This window comes from Mesocricetus auratus, unplaced genomic scaffold (assembly GCF_017639785.1).
Source record: "Mesocricetus auratus isolate SY011 unplaced genomic scaffold, BCM_Maur_2.0 Super-Scaffold_100027, whole genome shotgun sequence".
Lineage (NCBI taxonomy): Eukaryota > Metazoa > Chordata > Mammalia > Rodentia > Cricetidae > Mesocricetus > Mesocricetus auratus.
Genome location: NW_024429208.1, coordinates 8,347,929 through 8,362,436, shown reverse-complemented (window position 1 = coordinate 8,362,436; position 14,508 = coordinate 8,347,929). Strand labels below are relative to the sequence as shown.

Sequence of the window (14,508 nt, the reverse complement as noted above, 5' to 3'; positions counted from 1 at the left end):
ACGCCCCCCCATCCCTTCCTCCCAGTGTGTGGCCACTGTAGTACAGGAAGTCACAGGAGAGCCACAGGAGGACACAGACCTCCACAGTCCCACACCAGGAGACAGAGCCACTCAGTTCCCTGACCCAAGCTGCTGCTTCCCGGGACACCATGGCGAGCCATCAGTCCTGGGCATGGTGGTGGCCCAGTGACCCCAGCATGTGAGCTGGCACATTTGTGCTCTTTACCTGCTCCCACAAACCCCAAGAACGTCAGGATGAGGAGCGGGGATCCACTGGCAAAAACGCCCAGGACGAAGCTGATGAGGGGAGAGAGGAGGATGGTGGCCCAGCACAGGAAGTTCAGGAGGGTCCATGGCCTTCGGGCAGGCTTGATTGGCTCCCCTGGGAATACGCCCTTCTGCTTGTACATCTCTTGCAGGGCGTCCTGGGAGTGAAGGGGAGAACAGGAAGTCAAGATTGCCAAATGGGACTGTGATGCAGGAGAAAACTCAGCAATAAGAGCCACTTGGCCAAGATGCAGGCCACAGAATAAAGCAGACAACATCCTGGCACAGGCGGGAATAGGATGACATATTCTGGACCCCAGGAGAATGATGGGTGTGTAGGTCTGTGGTTCATGGTCTGAGATGTGTGAGCTAAGAGCTTCTTACACCTACTGTGCTGGACAACTGTCACAAAGGAGGTAACAGACTTTATCCAGATTTCCAAACAAGTAGACATGACGCCAGCCATACCAAGCTCATATGGTTTGATGCCCTCTTTGTTGGTTGTATCTTGTTTTATTCATGCTAATACTAATTCCATCACTTTGTTTAAAAAGCCTTGACCAGAGTTTTCTATTTTATTAATGTTCTTTTTTTTTTTTTTTTTGAGAGACAGATAGGGCCTCACCATGTCCAACCTTGCTGTCCTGGAATACTGGCCTTGAACCTCAAACCTCTGCCTCTTGAGTGCTATGATAAAGGTGTGGTCTACTTCACCTGGCTTCTTCTTTAATATTTATTTAGCAATGCGCTGGTGTTTTGCCTGCATGTCTGTGTTAGGTTGCAGACAGTTGTAAGCTTCCATGTGGGTACTGGGGATAGAACCCTGGTCCTCTGGAAGAGCAGCCACTGAGCCATCTGTGCAGCCCGTTCGTGAATGTCCTTGAGGAAAGCATTTGGCATGCAGTAGGAACCTGACACACGGCAAGCGCTGTACACAGAGCACATGGCCCATAGTGCTGCTCTGCCAGCAGGCTGATTTTGTTCTCCATGCCCTAAGGCCTTTCTTTTGCAGGCCTTCTTGGTTTCCATTTTCATCTTTCCATGCTTATTTTAGTCTGTATCTGCTACTTCTCAAGTTCCTCTGAGCACTTTGTTCTGTTGGGCATTGGCAAAGGTTTGCTCCCTTGGGCACTCTGTATTGTGGTAGCTTGCTCCTGGCCTTCAGCTGGGTCCCATCTGTGCAAACCCTGAGCAGTCTGCCTCTGGGGTTGCCTCTTCCAGCCATGCATGGGTCTCCCTCAGCACCCCGAGGGGACTCTCTGTGTACTACTTTCTAGTGTCTCCATCTTCTGGAACTGTGAGGTTGGCCAGCATGGTCACCAGGGCAACAACACTCTTCCACACAGAGGAGGAGGCCGGTGGGGACAAGTTCAACCTTCCCTGGCTGACTTCCTAGAAGGTTGGGCCTCACGTGGGGCACATGCTACCACCTTACTGTCCTTCGCAAAGTCACATCTCACCATCTGGTCCCATTGAGGCTTACAATCGGGCCTTTGGGGGGACCTGAAAACACTAGCAGGGTACATAGTAGCTCTCAGGTCTCGCTCTCTTCCTTCCTTGCTCTCTGGAGTTCCCTTACTTCCTTGGGAGCTGCTCAGAACCCTGGAAAGAACTGTTTCCTGCAGGCTTTTCTGGTCATCTGATTTCCAACAATGCTGAAGTGGACATTGACTGTCCCAGGAAGTGGCAGAGGGTGAGCATGCCTGTGAGTGGGACCTGGGCACCGTGGTCTCAGAAGTTCCCCAGGTGTCTTCTGTGGGGCCCCACGACATAATGAACACACGGTTGCAAATCTGGGCAATGTCTGCTACGCGCATACAATTTCTTTATGTAAAAGAGGAATATGGTAAAATGCCAGCAACACAGCTCCACGCGTGGGGCACTGTGTCAGGCTTCACACTTCACCCGAGCGTTGGTTTCTCAAATGTTAAGAAAAAGAGAAGAATCAAATGAGGTGAGGAGCACCAATGTTTGGTGTCCAAAGGGGAACCATGTGGCACCCGCCCACCCTCCTTACTACCCTGCCTGCTTCGGAGGTGGGACCCAGGCAGACAGGAGCCTTTACCTTCTCCTGGTACAGCTTGTGAAGCCACTGGGCCGCGTCATTCTCATCTGCTGGGATGTCTTCCAGGGGGAACCTCCTGTTGCATCAAGAAGATCAGAAATAAAAAGAGAGAATGAAAACCATCTACTCGAAGTTGGGAGGGAGCAACCGAAACAAGCAGGCAGCAGACTAAGTGCGTGAGTCACCCGACACACTGGGACCCTCTGGACCCCACGTGAGGGCTAAAAGAGACCTCTATAGCTGGGGACACTTGTGAGCTACCTCCTGAGAGAGCATGCCTCGACTTCCCCATAGGGTGGTGCAGCGTTTGGTCTTTGCCAGCACAGTCAAGACAGGTGTCTGTGGCATTTGATCTTGACTGTCACCTTCACTGGACTGAGAGAGGCTAGGAGACAGAGCACACCTCTGAGCATGTCTATGAGGGTGTTTCCAGAGGGGGCTCTGACATGATCATTTGTTGACTCCATGGATGGATTTCATTTTGAATATACTGTTAGGAAGTCCTGTAACTGTGGGCTCATGCCTTGCTGTGAAAATAAGTCAGATTGAATAAACAGAGGGTGTGAACTGTACTCAGAAGTGCTGGGAAGTCCTCTCCATCACTTTTACAGTGGAGACCCTAAAGAGAGAAATGCCATGCCCACACCCCTACGGCTCACAGGGCATGTCTGGTACCCAGAACTCTACCATGTGTGTAAAGCACATGTCCTTGCCTTTTAGAAACATCTGATGGCAAGAGCTTCACTGCTCCCAGGAGGAGCAGCTCAACTGCTGTGCTTAACTTGAAATCACATGCTCAGAGAGAGATGCCACTCGTGGTGGGGACAGTCAGTTAACTGAGCCATTTGTGGAGACAGCCAGCTAGGACTCTGTCACGTGAGACTAAGTATGTGTGTCATAAGCTTCTTTAAAAAGCTAAACCCAAGCTTTAATCCCAGAACTCAGGAGCAGAGGCAGGTGGATCTCTGAATTTGAAGTCATCCTGGTCTATAGAGCGAGTTCCAGGACAGCCAGTGCTACACAAAGAAACTTCATCTCGAAAAACAAAAAACAAGACCCAGAGCTGGGCATGGTGGCCCACACCTTTAATCCCAGCGCTTGGGAGACAGACAGGTTCATGGTCTGCCTGGTCTACATGTCAAATTCCAGGCCAGCCAAGGTTACGTAGTGAGACCCCATTCCAGAACATAATAACTACTATTGGAAGGGAGGGAGGGAAGGAGGGAGGGATGGGGAAGAGGGAGGGAGGGGAGGAGAGAGCATACAAGCAGGCAAGTTAGACCCAGTGGCACATTCCTGTAATGCCAGAACTTGGGATGTAGAGCAAAAGAATCAGGTGCACCAGGCCAGCCTCAGCAACGTAGTGGGTTTGATGGGCACTAGACAGGGAGTTCATGCTTTCCATAGGGAGCTGCAGTACCCACAATGCCCAGGAGATGGCACCCAGCACTGGGTTTACACAGGCACACAAGCACTAGGGTGAAGAGTGCCCTCATGGGGACACAACCCAAGTCCCCCAGGTGTCATCAGAAACCCTCTGCATACTGTGTTTTCTGGTGTGCCAAATGTTTCACACCCTAGGGCTTCCTTTGTTTCACTACTCTTGTGCTTTGAAGCCATTATAAAGTCACGTGGGGACACTTAAACATAAGCACTGTGTTTGAGACTGCTGAATGACTATAGGGGTAGATACAATGGGGGCACATGAGACGGGTGCTTTGCATCCAGGGGGTGGAGGAGGCCGCACGGTTTCATCTGTTTTAACGTTTTCAGACTTCATTTGCCCGGATGTAAACGGAACTGTAAGTACAGGAAGAGGAACTGCTGTAATGAGTGCGGCTCTGGTTTGGGAGGCCTTAGCTTCGACTACAGGGGCATGCTGGGTGGTGGGAAGGCTCATTTGTGCAAAGTGCATGGTCAAGAGCACTGACCAGCCAAGACCTCTGAGAGCTCTAAGATGCCTACTGGAATACAGCTGGACAGATCTACAGAATCGGAATACTACAGAGCAATGGACAGGTGGAGGAGGTCTCCCTAGTCACAGCTTGGTGTCCATGTGGGGGCCCTTCAGCCTGATGGGTGACTGAATGGCAAGAGGGGCTGGATGAGGGAGACCTGGCCATCCTGGCACAGGCTGGCTCTGACCTGGGGCAGTTAAGCTAGGGACAGAAGCATGACTGGCCTCTGAGGGGCTCACTTCTAGACATGGCCAGATTCTCAGTCTCTGCCATCTATGGTTTTGTTCTCTCAAAGATCATGTGTTAGCAGCTTGGTCTCTGAGGAGGCCCTACTTTAAAAACATGGGACCCAGTAGGAGGTCCTTGGTCATGGCCATCCCTGAACAAACCAGCATAGTAGGAGGTCCTAGGTCATGGCCATCCATCCCTGGAGGGGCCAGTATAGTGGGAGGTCCTTAATCACAGCAATTCATCCCTGGAGGGACCAGCTTAGTAGGAGGTGCTCGGTCATGGTCATCCCTGGACAAGTCAGCATAGTGGGAGGTCTTTGGTCATGGCCATCTCTGGAGGGACCAGCATAGTGCAAGGTCGTTGGTCATGGACCTCCATCTCTGGAAGAGTCAGCACCCCAGCCCTTGCTCCTCTACCAGCTGGCTGATGAGGTGGTTACTATGTTCAGCCACATGTTGTGTTCTTGCCGTGACATGCTGACCCCACATTGGACCAAAGCAACAGACACTCAACCATGGACTGAAACTGTCAAAGCCCTGAGTGTAAACAGAGTTTCCTCTTCGTAAGTTGTCTCAGGTGTCTGTTACTGTGATAAGAAGCTAACTGACACATGTGGCCATGGACGCCACCTAAGGCTCAGGGTTAATCACCACAGCCCCTTGGGTGGCCCCTTGATGGAAGATGAGCAACATGAAGGAGAGGACCTCAGGCTCACTTGCTAATCTCAATCCCAGGCAAGCTCCCAGGACACGATACAGGGTCTGGAACCTCAGTTACCCATCTGTTACAAAGTCCAGGAGGAAAACGCCAACAAGCTTTTACTGTTTATGTTCACAGCCTTATTTCTGGAAGCCCCCTTGCAGTGTAATTTGTAAGCCAGCATGAGCTCAAGTCCACTTAGAAGAACCAAGCACAGGTATCAAATGGAAGTGAATTTTGGTGCACTGTTACCTCAGGAGACACAGAGATGAACATCGCCTTGGCTATGGTCCCAGCCAACACTGAGATGTGACTCCACCCATCCTGTCTAACCTTGACTTTGTGTTCAAGAAGGCAGGCTGCCTCTGTGTCCTCTGTGTGATGAGGTCTCGGCATGCCTCAGGCAGTTCCAATGGGTCTGGACAGTGGCTGTACCACAGAAGATGGCCCTGCAGGCTCCATCCCCTGGGCAAGGCCTTACCCAATCAGAACTTCCCAGGCCAAGCCAGATGAGAGCCACTTGGCGACAGTCCCACTCTACCAGGAGCTGTGTAGGAGGTCCCATGTCACCAGCTCAGATCAAGACATCAGAGGTTAGCATTAGTTCTCCAGATTGTGTGTCTGCTGCCCAGAGGAGAGCAACGGACACCGCAGGCTTTGGGACAGGGCTCTCGTCAGAGAGACGTGCACAGGTGTCTACTGAGACTGAGAGGCAGACAAGAAACGAGCCTCACACTGGCCAGGGAAACACAGCTGGAGACACTAGGGGCTCCTGTGTTGCCTTCCTGTGTCCTCAGGAGCCCTGACAGCCCTGGGAAGGGCACTCACCTCACACACATGTCTGCCTCGTATTTCTTTCCATAGAGGATCCCCAGCAGGGATGGGTTCTTATTCCCTCTGAAGTTCAGGGTCACATCATAGATAGCTGCAACTGTGGAGAGGAGACAGGACCAGTGAGTGACAGATGGGACAGAGGGGCGGGGCACTCAGCAGTGACATCACCACCACACAGAAAAGCCACTCTTTCACTTGGGTCTGCCCACCCCATCAAGAGCACAGACAATGATCTACACACACACACACACACACACACACACACACACACACACACACACACACACACCATTGGCTGCTCAGGCGTTCTCTGCTGCTGGTTTCTGCGTGCCCAATGCTCTTGGGCCCTTTCTGTGGCTTGTGTAACTCCTTCTAAGGGAACCAGACATCTCTGCTCTGACCTTCTCCTTTATAATGCTTTATATTATTTACAGAGGATTTGATAACATGCCAATCCTACTTCCATCCTTCCCTGTGCTTCATACACACACACACACACACACACACACACACACACACACACACACATATGCTTTTCTTTTTAAGACAAAGGCTCATGTAGCCCAGGCTTGCCTCAAACTATCTTGCTGAGAATGACCTTGAATTTATACTGTTGAAAATGATTTTCTGACCCTGATTTCATCTCCTGAGCACTGTGACTACAGGCATGTGCCACAATGCCTGGCTTATGGAGTGCTAGAACACAGAACCCCATGTATTCCGGGCAAGTCCTCTACCAACTGAGCAACCCCCCCAGCCCCATTAACTTCCTGTTGCATACCATGGGTCCCTGTCTCCTACCTGTCCCCCGGAGGCACTGGACTGCAGTGGTAAAACCCTTGGTCCGGGGCAGCAGGTGGTACTTGAGTGGGGGCAGCCCCTTGGAGGCAGCCACCTCCATGCTGATGCGGTGCTTGGTCTCTGTGAAGCGTGTTCCTTCGCAGTACAGGAGAAACTAGGTGCAGAAGGAGCGCAGGGGAGGGAGAGGCAAGAGGGTTATTCCTGGGCAGCTGGGATGGAACCAGAGCCTCGCCATTCAAGCCCCTAACATCCCAGGTCTCACGTACTACAGCAGCATAGCACACGCGGCTGGGTGTACAGAGAAGCAGAAACACCATGTGGTGTCATCGAAATGGTATTTTATTTTAGAGCTGCAATCTGCACTCCAGTCACACAAATGAATGCATACAGAATGGTTTTCCTGAAAGAACTTTCCAGAAGAAGAAAAACCTGAAGGTGTCTCTGGACAGCAAGCAGCCTTTGATCAGAAAACAGAGCATCTGTTGTCCCCAAGCACGGTGTGAGAAATGTGAACTAAGAAGCCAGGCTTCAAGAGTAGACAAGAAAGATGAGATACGCTATGCTCTCTCACCTCCCTGAACCCTAGGAGAGTGTGTGCCAAAGCTGGGCTTGCTGCAGAGGGAAAGGGAAGAGGACATGTCTGAAAGACATGTGGGATGGTCTCATGGGTGCATGCACACGTGTGTGTGTGTGTGTGTGTGTGTGTGTGTGTGTACAGGCTGGAGGTCAATCTTGGGTGTGGCTCCTCAGGCACTGCCCACCTTTGTTTTTCAGACAGGGTGTCTCAATGGTCTAGAGCTCGACGAGTATGTTAGGCTGGCTGGCCAGTGAGCCTCAGGGATCCACTCATCTCCACCTCTCCAGTGCTGGGATTAATTGTATGTTCACCACAGTCTGGCTTTTCTACTTGGGTTCTAGGGCTCAAACTTGGTTTCTTACACTTTTGTGGTAAGTATTTTACTGACTAAGCCATTTCTCCAGCTGAAGATTTCACAATGTATAACTTGGGCCATGGCACACAGGAGGACTCATGGTACATGCAGCAAACTCACCCACATGTACTCTGGGTAGTCTGCCAAGCGCTTCAGTCCCTCCTTGACAATGTCCTGGTCTTCTTCCCACTTCCTTTTGCAGAATACGATCTCTAGGAAGTACCACGTCCAGCCAATGAGAGGCACGCACAGCAGCTCCCTCTTAGCCAGCACCTTGGAGCTCTGCAGGGAGCAGGGAGGCCAGTGGCACCTGTCAGAGGTGGGGAGGGCCTGGCCAGAAGCCCCACAGCTACTCCAGGGGCTCAGATCTTCCTTTTCCTGACTCAAAGCATTTTCTATAAGTGAGACCCTGGCTTATGAGTGTATGATCCTTGGACCAGCATCCCTCAAGCACACATGGGGAGGGGCGACCCCAGGAACTATTCAATAGCCAAATCTTGGGAGGAGGGCAGGTGTACCAGGACATGGTAGATAGCACCTGAGTTCCAGGGTCCTTCCTGACCTCCAATTTCCTGCCATGGCTTAGGAGCTTTGGCTACACTGAAACACCTGGCTCCTTTAGTGTGGTTTAAATTCAACTGAGGCCACTCGGGTAACTGCCATTATTCAGTTGGTGTTGAGTGGGATCCTCTGGAAGGTGAAAGGTAGTGACAAGAAATGAAGTCACAGCTAATCACAAAAGTAGGCAGGAAACTGCAGAGGGTACCACACAGGGAAAACACCCCCCCTCTCATCTGCCAGACTGCTTACCCTTAAGGGGGCAAGCCAAGAAACCTCCAAGGGACAAGCCTCTAGAGCCTTGGGAACTTCAGATTCCAGAGGACTCCTCCTGGGGCCCCATTCCACCATTACTCACCCAGGCCCTCCCTGAACTCCCTGTGAGGCACCCCAGACCCCATCATTCACCCAGCCCCTCCCTGACCCCCATTGCTCACCCCCAGCACGCCAAACCGCTCACACATGGTCCACCCACAAAGGAAGTCGATCTCGAAGTTGTGGTTAAGGATGATAACTGCATGCTCCTTCCCAAAGTAGTCCACGGTAGCCTGGTCGCTGAAGAGAGTGCACTCCGTGCAGGACCACCACTCCAGGAGCATGACCAGCTCTGCGGGAGGGTGGGGTCAGCACTGCAAGATGCTTGCCCAGCGCCCACCCCTTAGTCCCCACAGGCTCTGGGAGCACGGCCTTAGACCCAGTTTCATCTTCATCTACAGGAGAACTTCTTCTAGAAGTTCGCATGTTTGCAAGCTTTTCCGAATCATGGTTACGCTGTCTAATGGGAGCTAGGTGGTGACAAATGGGAGAAGCAGGGCCCTGTAGACCTAAGTGGATCCCACTGCCTCAGTGCACAGCCACCATGCCACTTCGATGGGTCCTATGTACCACCACATGTCACACGACCACTAGCTTGCTCGTGTGGAAGGATGGGAGCTGTGTCCTCAATGACAGGGAGGGAGAACCCTGCAGGGCTGTGGAATTAACATCTGGAAACTGATGATAAGGTGGACATGGTGACTCTTTTGCCTACAACTTTCTCTGGTATAAGCTGTGGTCCATATTCAGTCTTGCCCACCCCAGACCTATGGAAGAGTTCATATGAGATTTATTGCTGCCCATGAGACTGTAGGACGCCAAAAGGCACTAAGAGGTACTGTGGCCAGGAGCTGGGAGTGTACTCAGGAGCCGACTCCAGCATCTCAACAAGAACGAGGAGGGCCACTAGAACTCAGAACTCAGCCTCCCCCAGCGGGCAACTCATAGGCCAGGGGAAGATTCACGATGGACCAGGATGGTAGCATCACTTGTTTCCTCTGGAAGGTTTAAGGGAAACAGGTGTTCACTTCATAAGAAGGTCAGGGTCAGAAGGATCTATGGTGAGAGTGCTGCATGTGTTTGTGCAGCAGAGCATCCGAGCATAAGTGAGCTCTGGCAGGAAGCACAAGAGGAGGCGTCCCATACGCACCCCATGGTCTCCAGTGAGCCACACCCATCACGGCCAGGCATCGAGGAGGGTGGACCACGATGTAACTGCCACATGCAGGATGGTCACAGGGAGTTCCATACTTCTGGCTCTGGCCACTGCTCTATGAAAGAACCCCAGAGTCCTCTGCAAAGAACTTCCCCCTCCCCAGGAGTAGAGCCAGGGAACACTGCCTGCCTCAAATATGGAGCCCAGAAGTAGGGTGAGGTCTTGGGGGCACAGGAGCTCTCACGTAGTCCCTGAGAAGTGACAAATGGTGTAGCTGCTTTAGAACACGGCAGAGGTGGGGTCCTTAATGTTTTCCTAATGCATGAGCACAGGGCTAGGGGCATCCCATGCGTGTGCCTGAGAGCCACACATGTGTCTACAGGGGTGGCACTGCTGCTCGAGGGTGGTGACAGTCATCACCCTCCAGTCCAGCCACAGCACAGAATGAGTCTCTGAGACATGAGCATCCAGAGAGCCCCCAAGGACACGCTCCTCGGTCGCCATGCACCCTCCATCTCTGCTTGAGGTCAGGGCCCTGCTAACTGCCTTCTCTGCCTTTCCCAGGGGTTGTAGTCAGGTGTCTCATGGGGACATGTCTGACTTTCTGCCATGCTTCCCAAGTTTGCGGAGAGGCCACTGTTTCCTCTTCTTGAAGCGTTTGGTGGATGTGCTGTTGAGGCTATGATTTAGTGTTTCTTTGTAAATATGTGTCATAAGCTTATTATGTTGTAGATTCGGGATTTCTAGTTTGCCCTCTGCACAACAGCTGTCACATTTTGAGTCAAACTGAGGAGGGGAATCAGGCAGACTGTTGTCACTGGCTTCTGAGTAGGGAGGGGATAAAGATGCAGATAAAGACACACTTCCCTGTGACATGGCACATGAACTCTCCTGCAGCTGTGACACACAATATACACCATCCTATGGCCGCTCCCTGGGGCATTGCTGTCCCTTCCCGCCTCTGTCCCTGTTGTCCATGTCCCTGCTGTGACAGCAGGCATAAACAGACCTGTACTGTATACTTGTTGTGTATCTGCTTTTTTCTTTTTACACAGAAATGCATTCGGAAATTTGAAAAAGGGTTCTCTGTACAGAAGACCACTCATCCCCTTGGTGTCTGTGTGGAGAGATATGGCCAGGTCTAGCCTCTACAAGACTGCCTGGTTAGCTTTGGGCTCATATAAACAAGATGGGGATGCCTGTGGGGAATGGACATCTACAGGACTCACAAAGCTGCATTCTTACTCTGTGGAGCAACTGAGTCAGACTGGCATCATGTAAACTGCAGGCAGCCACGTTCCGCATCCAGGTCAGTGCCACGCCCACGGTGGGCAGGGTGGGAGTTAGTGGCTGTCTGTCCAGGTTCCTCACATAAATGTGCTCTCATACACCAGTGTATTCTGACAGACAGGCAGCATCTACACACTGGTGTCTGAAGGGCACCCTTGTTTTTCTCTGTGTACTGTGATGTGAATAGGCAGGGGCCATGAAATACTGTGTGCTGGAGGCTGGGTCTCAGGTCACTAACCAATTCCCTCCTCGCTTTTGTTGGTTTGAAAGCACGCACAGTGCTGTTATGTCCTCTAAAGTCTCCTTTTCTGTGAGTCACACAGCCTGCTATGGAAACATCACGGAGTTGAGACTAGTAAAGTTACTCTGGACACCTGTTTTCAGGGCCCCTGGGAGGGTGTGACCTCGGGGAGGCTTGAGCTTCACCTCGCTCTATTCTGGGATGGTGTGTCAGGTGTGGCCCCGTACTTACTGCCCCTTGAGAACCCTGGCAGGAGAAGCTTCCCTTTCCCCCTGGAGAGGAACCCTTGTAAAATTCCCTGTATGGGCGGAGACACTTACGGCTCCAGAGCGAGTAGGCCAGGCGGCAGTTGATGCGGCGGTATAGCTGCTTGCTGATGGGCCAGAGGGCCAGTGTGCACAGCTGGGTGAAGTTGATAACCAACCCGCTCACCACAAAGACGAAGCCAATGAGCAGGTGCACCACGAATTGGGTCTTCAGGTAGGCAAGCAGGCCCATGGTCGCTGCTCAGGGGCGGGCGCACGGTCCTTCACTGAGAACAGCCGTCCTGCAAGCACAGGGTGCACTGGTCAGAGTATGCAGGGACTGGGCATAGGCTGTGGCCTGGACAGCACTGTCCCTGAGTAAGAGATGCCCTGCTCCTGGCTCAGAGACAGGCTCCCTCTGGAAAGTTGAGGAACAAACATCATGCCTGTGTGCATCTCACACAAACATCACACACAACCACTACACACACACACACAATGGTTTTCTGATGCTGGACTATTAGGCAGGCCAGCTACCATGCCCTAAGGACATACATATATAGCAGGTCTCATTCTTTTTTTTTTTTTTTTTTGTTTTTTTGAAACAGGGTTTCTCTGTATTGTTTTGGAGGCTCTCCTGGAACTCGCTCTGTAGACCAGGCTGTCCTTGATCTCACAGAGATCTGCCGCCTCTGCCTCCCGAGTGCTGGGATTAAAGGCGTGTGCCACCAACGCCCGGCTCAGGTCTCACTCTTGTGATAGAAACGAGACCTCATGCTGTGTAGGGAGCCTCAGTTCCAGCCAGCTCTCCAGATGGCCGAAGCCATGGCAGTTTAACTGTGACTGCAAGAGCTTGACTAAGTCACTGGGTTCTGGAGTCACTTGTTAAACCAGAAGTAGATGAGTGCACCATCTGAAAGAACAAAAACAAAACAGCGACAACAGGGACAGATCTCGGACACTTTCCTCGTTGCTTTTCTGCCTTCGGTGTTGTATACAAGAACACCACTTGGGCTGGAGAGATGGCTCAGAGGTTAAGGGCAATGGTTGCTCTTCCAGAGGTTCTGAGTTCGATTCCCAGCAACCACATGGTGGCTCACAACCATCTATAATGAGATCTGGTGCCTGTTTCTCACATAAAGTTGTATATGCATATAGAACACTCATATATATAAAATAAATAAATCTTTGAAGAAAAAAAAAAGAACACCACTCAACCTTCACGCTCCTGCTCTGCTCTGCTCTGCTTGTGGCTGCAAAGTCTCTATCAGAGCAGGTAAGTGTGGGGAGGGGCCAGATTCTGTGACCAGGTGTGTTGGCCCATGTGACTTTCAAACAAGTGTGTGTGTGTGTGTGTGTGTGTGTGTGTGTGTGTTTTAAGGCAGGTTCTCACTATGTAGCCCTAACTAGCCTAGAACACACAGAGATCCAGAGATCCGCCCCTTTGCCTCCAGTGTTGGAGCATAAAGCATGTAACCACCATGCCCAGCACAAAGCACGTTTTAGAAAGCTATGTGTCCTCAGACCATTTCAAGTGGATGCCTACATTTCAAACCCAAATTTAAATATGCAGAGGTACAGAATCTGCCCTGCCATAAAATATGGCTTTTTAAAGTAAGTTTTCATCTCTAAGTGAAACCATAGACACTGACCAGCCCAGGGATCTGGTGTCCCCGTGGCTGTCTCAAGCCTCCCTATGCAGACACTGACCTGCTTGCTCTCTGCCTGTGTTTTTGCACTTTTTTGCTGCAGGATCTTATCACCACATGGCACACCAAGAGTCTCTGTGGCTTGGAATGCTGCTTGAGAGCTTTTTATTGGTTACTGTGACCTACTGTCCTAGGCAAACTGTGATCCGCTTCAGTCTTGTTTGACACTTCTGCCACACCGGCTCAGAGGGGAGGCGCCTCAGGACGCTACACTTACACTGTCCTGTGAGCTGGGATCACCTACTTGCAAAGTCATGGCCCCATCCCAAGCTTTAACCCTCTGTCCGCAGCACAGGCTAGCCCTCTGCACCCTGGGGACACCTCACAGGTATCACTTCTCAGGTTTTATCTTTATTTTTCACTATGATCTCCATCCTGAGAGCTCTGAGGTCTACACAACCATCTGAAGGGACTGCCTCCTCATGGTCACCTTAGGGTCAACAGTTTTGACCAAGAAACTCCACAGGACTGGTAGACAGTTCATTCACAGGGGACACCTAACACTCTACCACCAGGGAAGTGATGTCACTAGACATCCTTGGCGTAAGAGCATGGTGTCAGCTAGCTACCATAATCCCTACAGGGGCTGCCTGAGAGTGGACTAACCCTGGCCATGAGATTGTCATCCTGCAACAGACAGCACTGTCAGATCACAACCTCTTTCTCCCACGCCCCTCTCAATTTCACAATTCCTGCCGTGGTGTCTGGCACCGGTTATGACCTCTGGGCACTGGTGTGACTTAGGATCTCCATGTGATTGGATGTCACTAGAGGCTTAGATACGGTTTCCAAAGCCAGCAGCTGGGAGACAGAGTGGTCCCTACAGCTCACAGGGTGGTCTCCCGGGCTTTTCCATAACACTTGTTAAATAATGGGTCTACTGTGCTCCCGAAACCAGCCTAGCAATAAAGCATCTTGTCCCTGAGGGAGACAGTCGCTTTCAAGGTTTCATCACGGCACTTGAACAAACTGCTGGAACTCTGACCTTCCTGGGTCACAGGATGATGGAAGGTCAGAGACAAGCCAGCCTTGGTTTCCAAGGAACAGATGGATTGCTTGCCAGTTGGGGAGGAGGGGACCAGTGGCTCAGCAAGCCTGTGCTGATTGCAGGGTTGGCCACACCAAACACTCTATGTGGCATCAGCATCACTCTATGTGTGCCCTTGCAGGGACCTTACTCAAACCCTCAAATGTCACCACAGCTGGA

The 14,508-nt window shown here is 51.5% G+C and overlaps 1 protein-coding gene across 5 annotated transcripts in view; it reads right to left on the bottom strand.

The window, feature by feature from the left end:
* The window catches only part of Agpat3 (1-acylglycerol-3-phosphate O-acyltransferase 3), a 77,427-nt gene that overhangs the window by 4,062 nt on the left and 58,857 nt on the right, over nt 1-14,508 (bottom strand). For all 5 annotated transcript variants that reach the window (XM_040732305.1, XM_040732306.1, XM_040732304.1 and 2 more), the window contains 7 exons: nt 11,668-11,894; nt 8,783-8,952; nt 7,908-8,069; nt 6,856-7,009; nt 6,049-6,151; nt 2,333-2,408; nt 227-425 (listed from right to left, as the gene is read on the bottom strand). In XM_040732305.1, coding sequence (XP_040588239.1) covers nt 227-425; nt 2,333-2,408; nt 6,049-6,151; nt 6,856-7,009; nt 7,908-8,069; nt 8,783-8,952; nt 11,668-11,845 — 1,042 coding nt within the window. In that variant the 5' untranslated portion in view covers nt 11,846-11,894. The remainder of the gene's footprint in view (nt 1-226; nt 426-2,332; nt 2,409-6,048; nt 6,152-6,855; nt 7,010-7,907; nt 8,070-8,782; nt 8,953-11,667; nt 11,895-14,508) is intronic.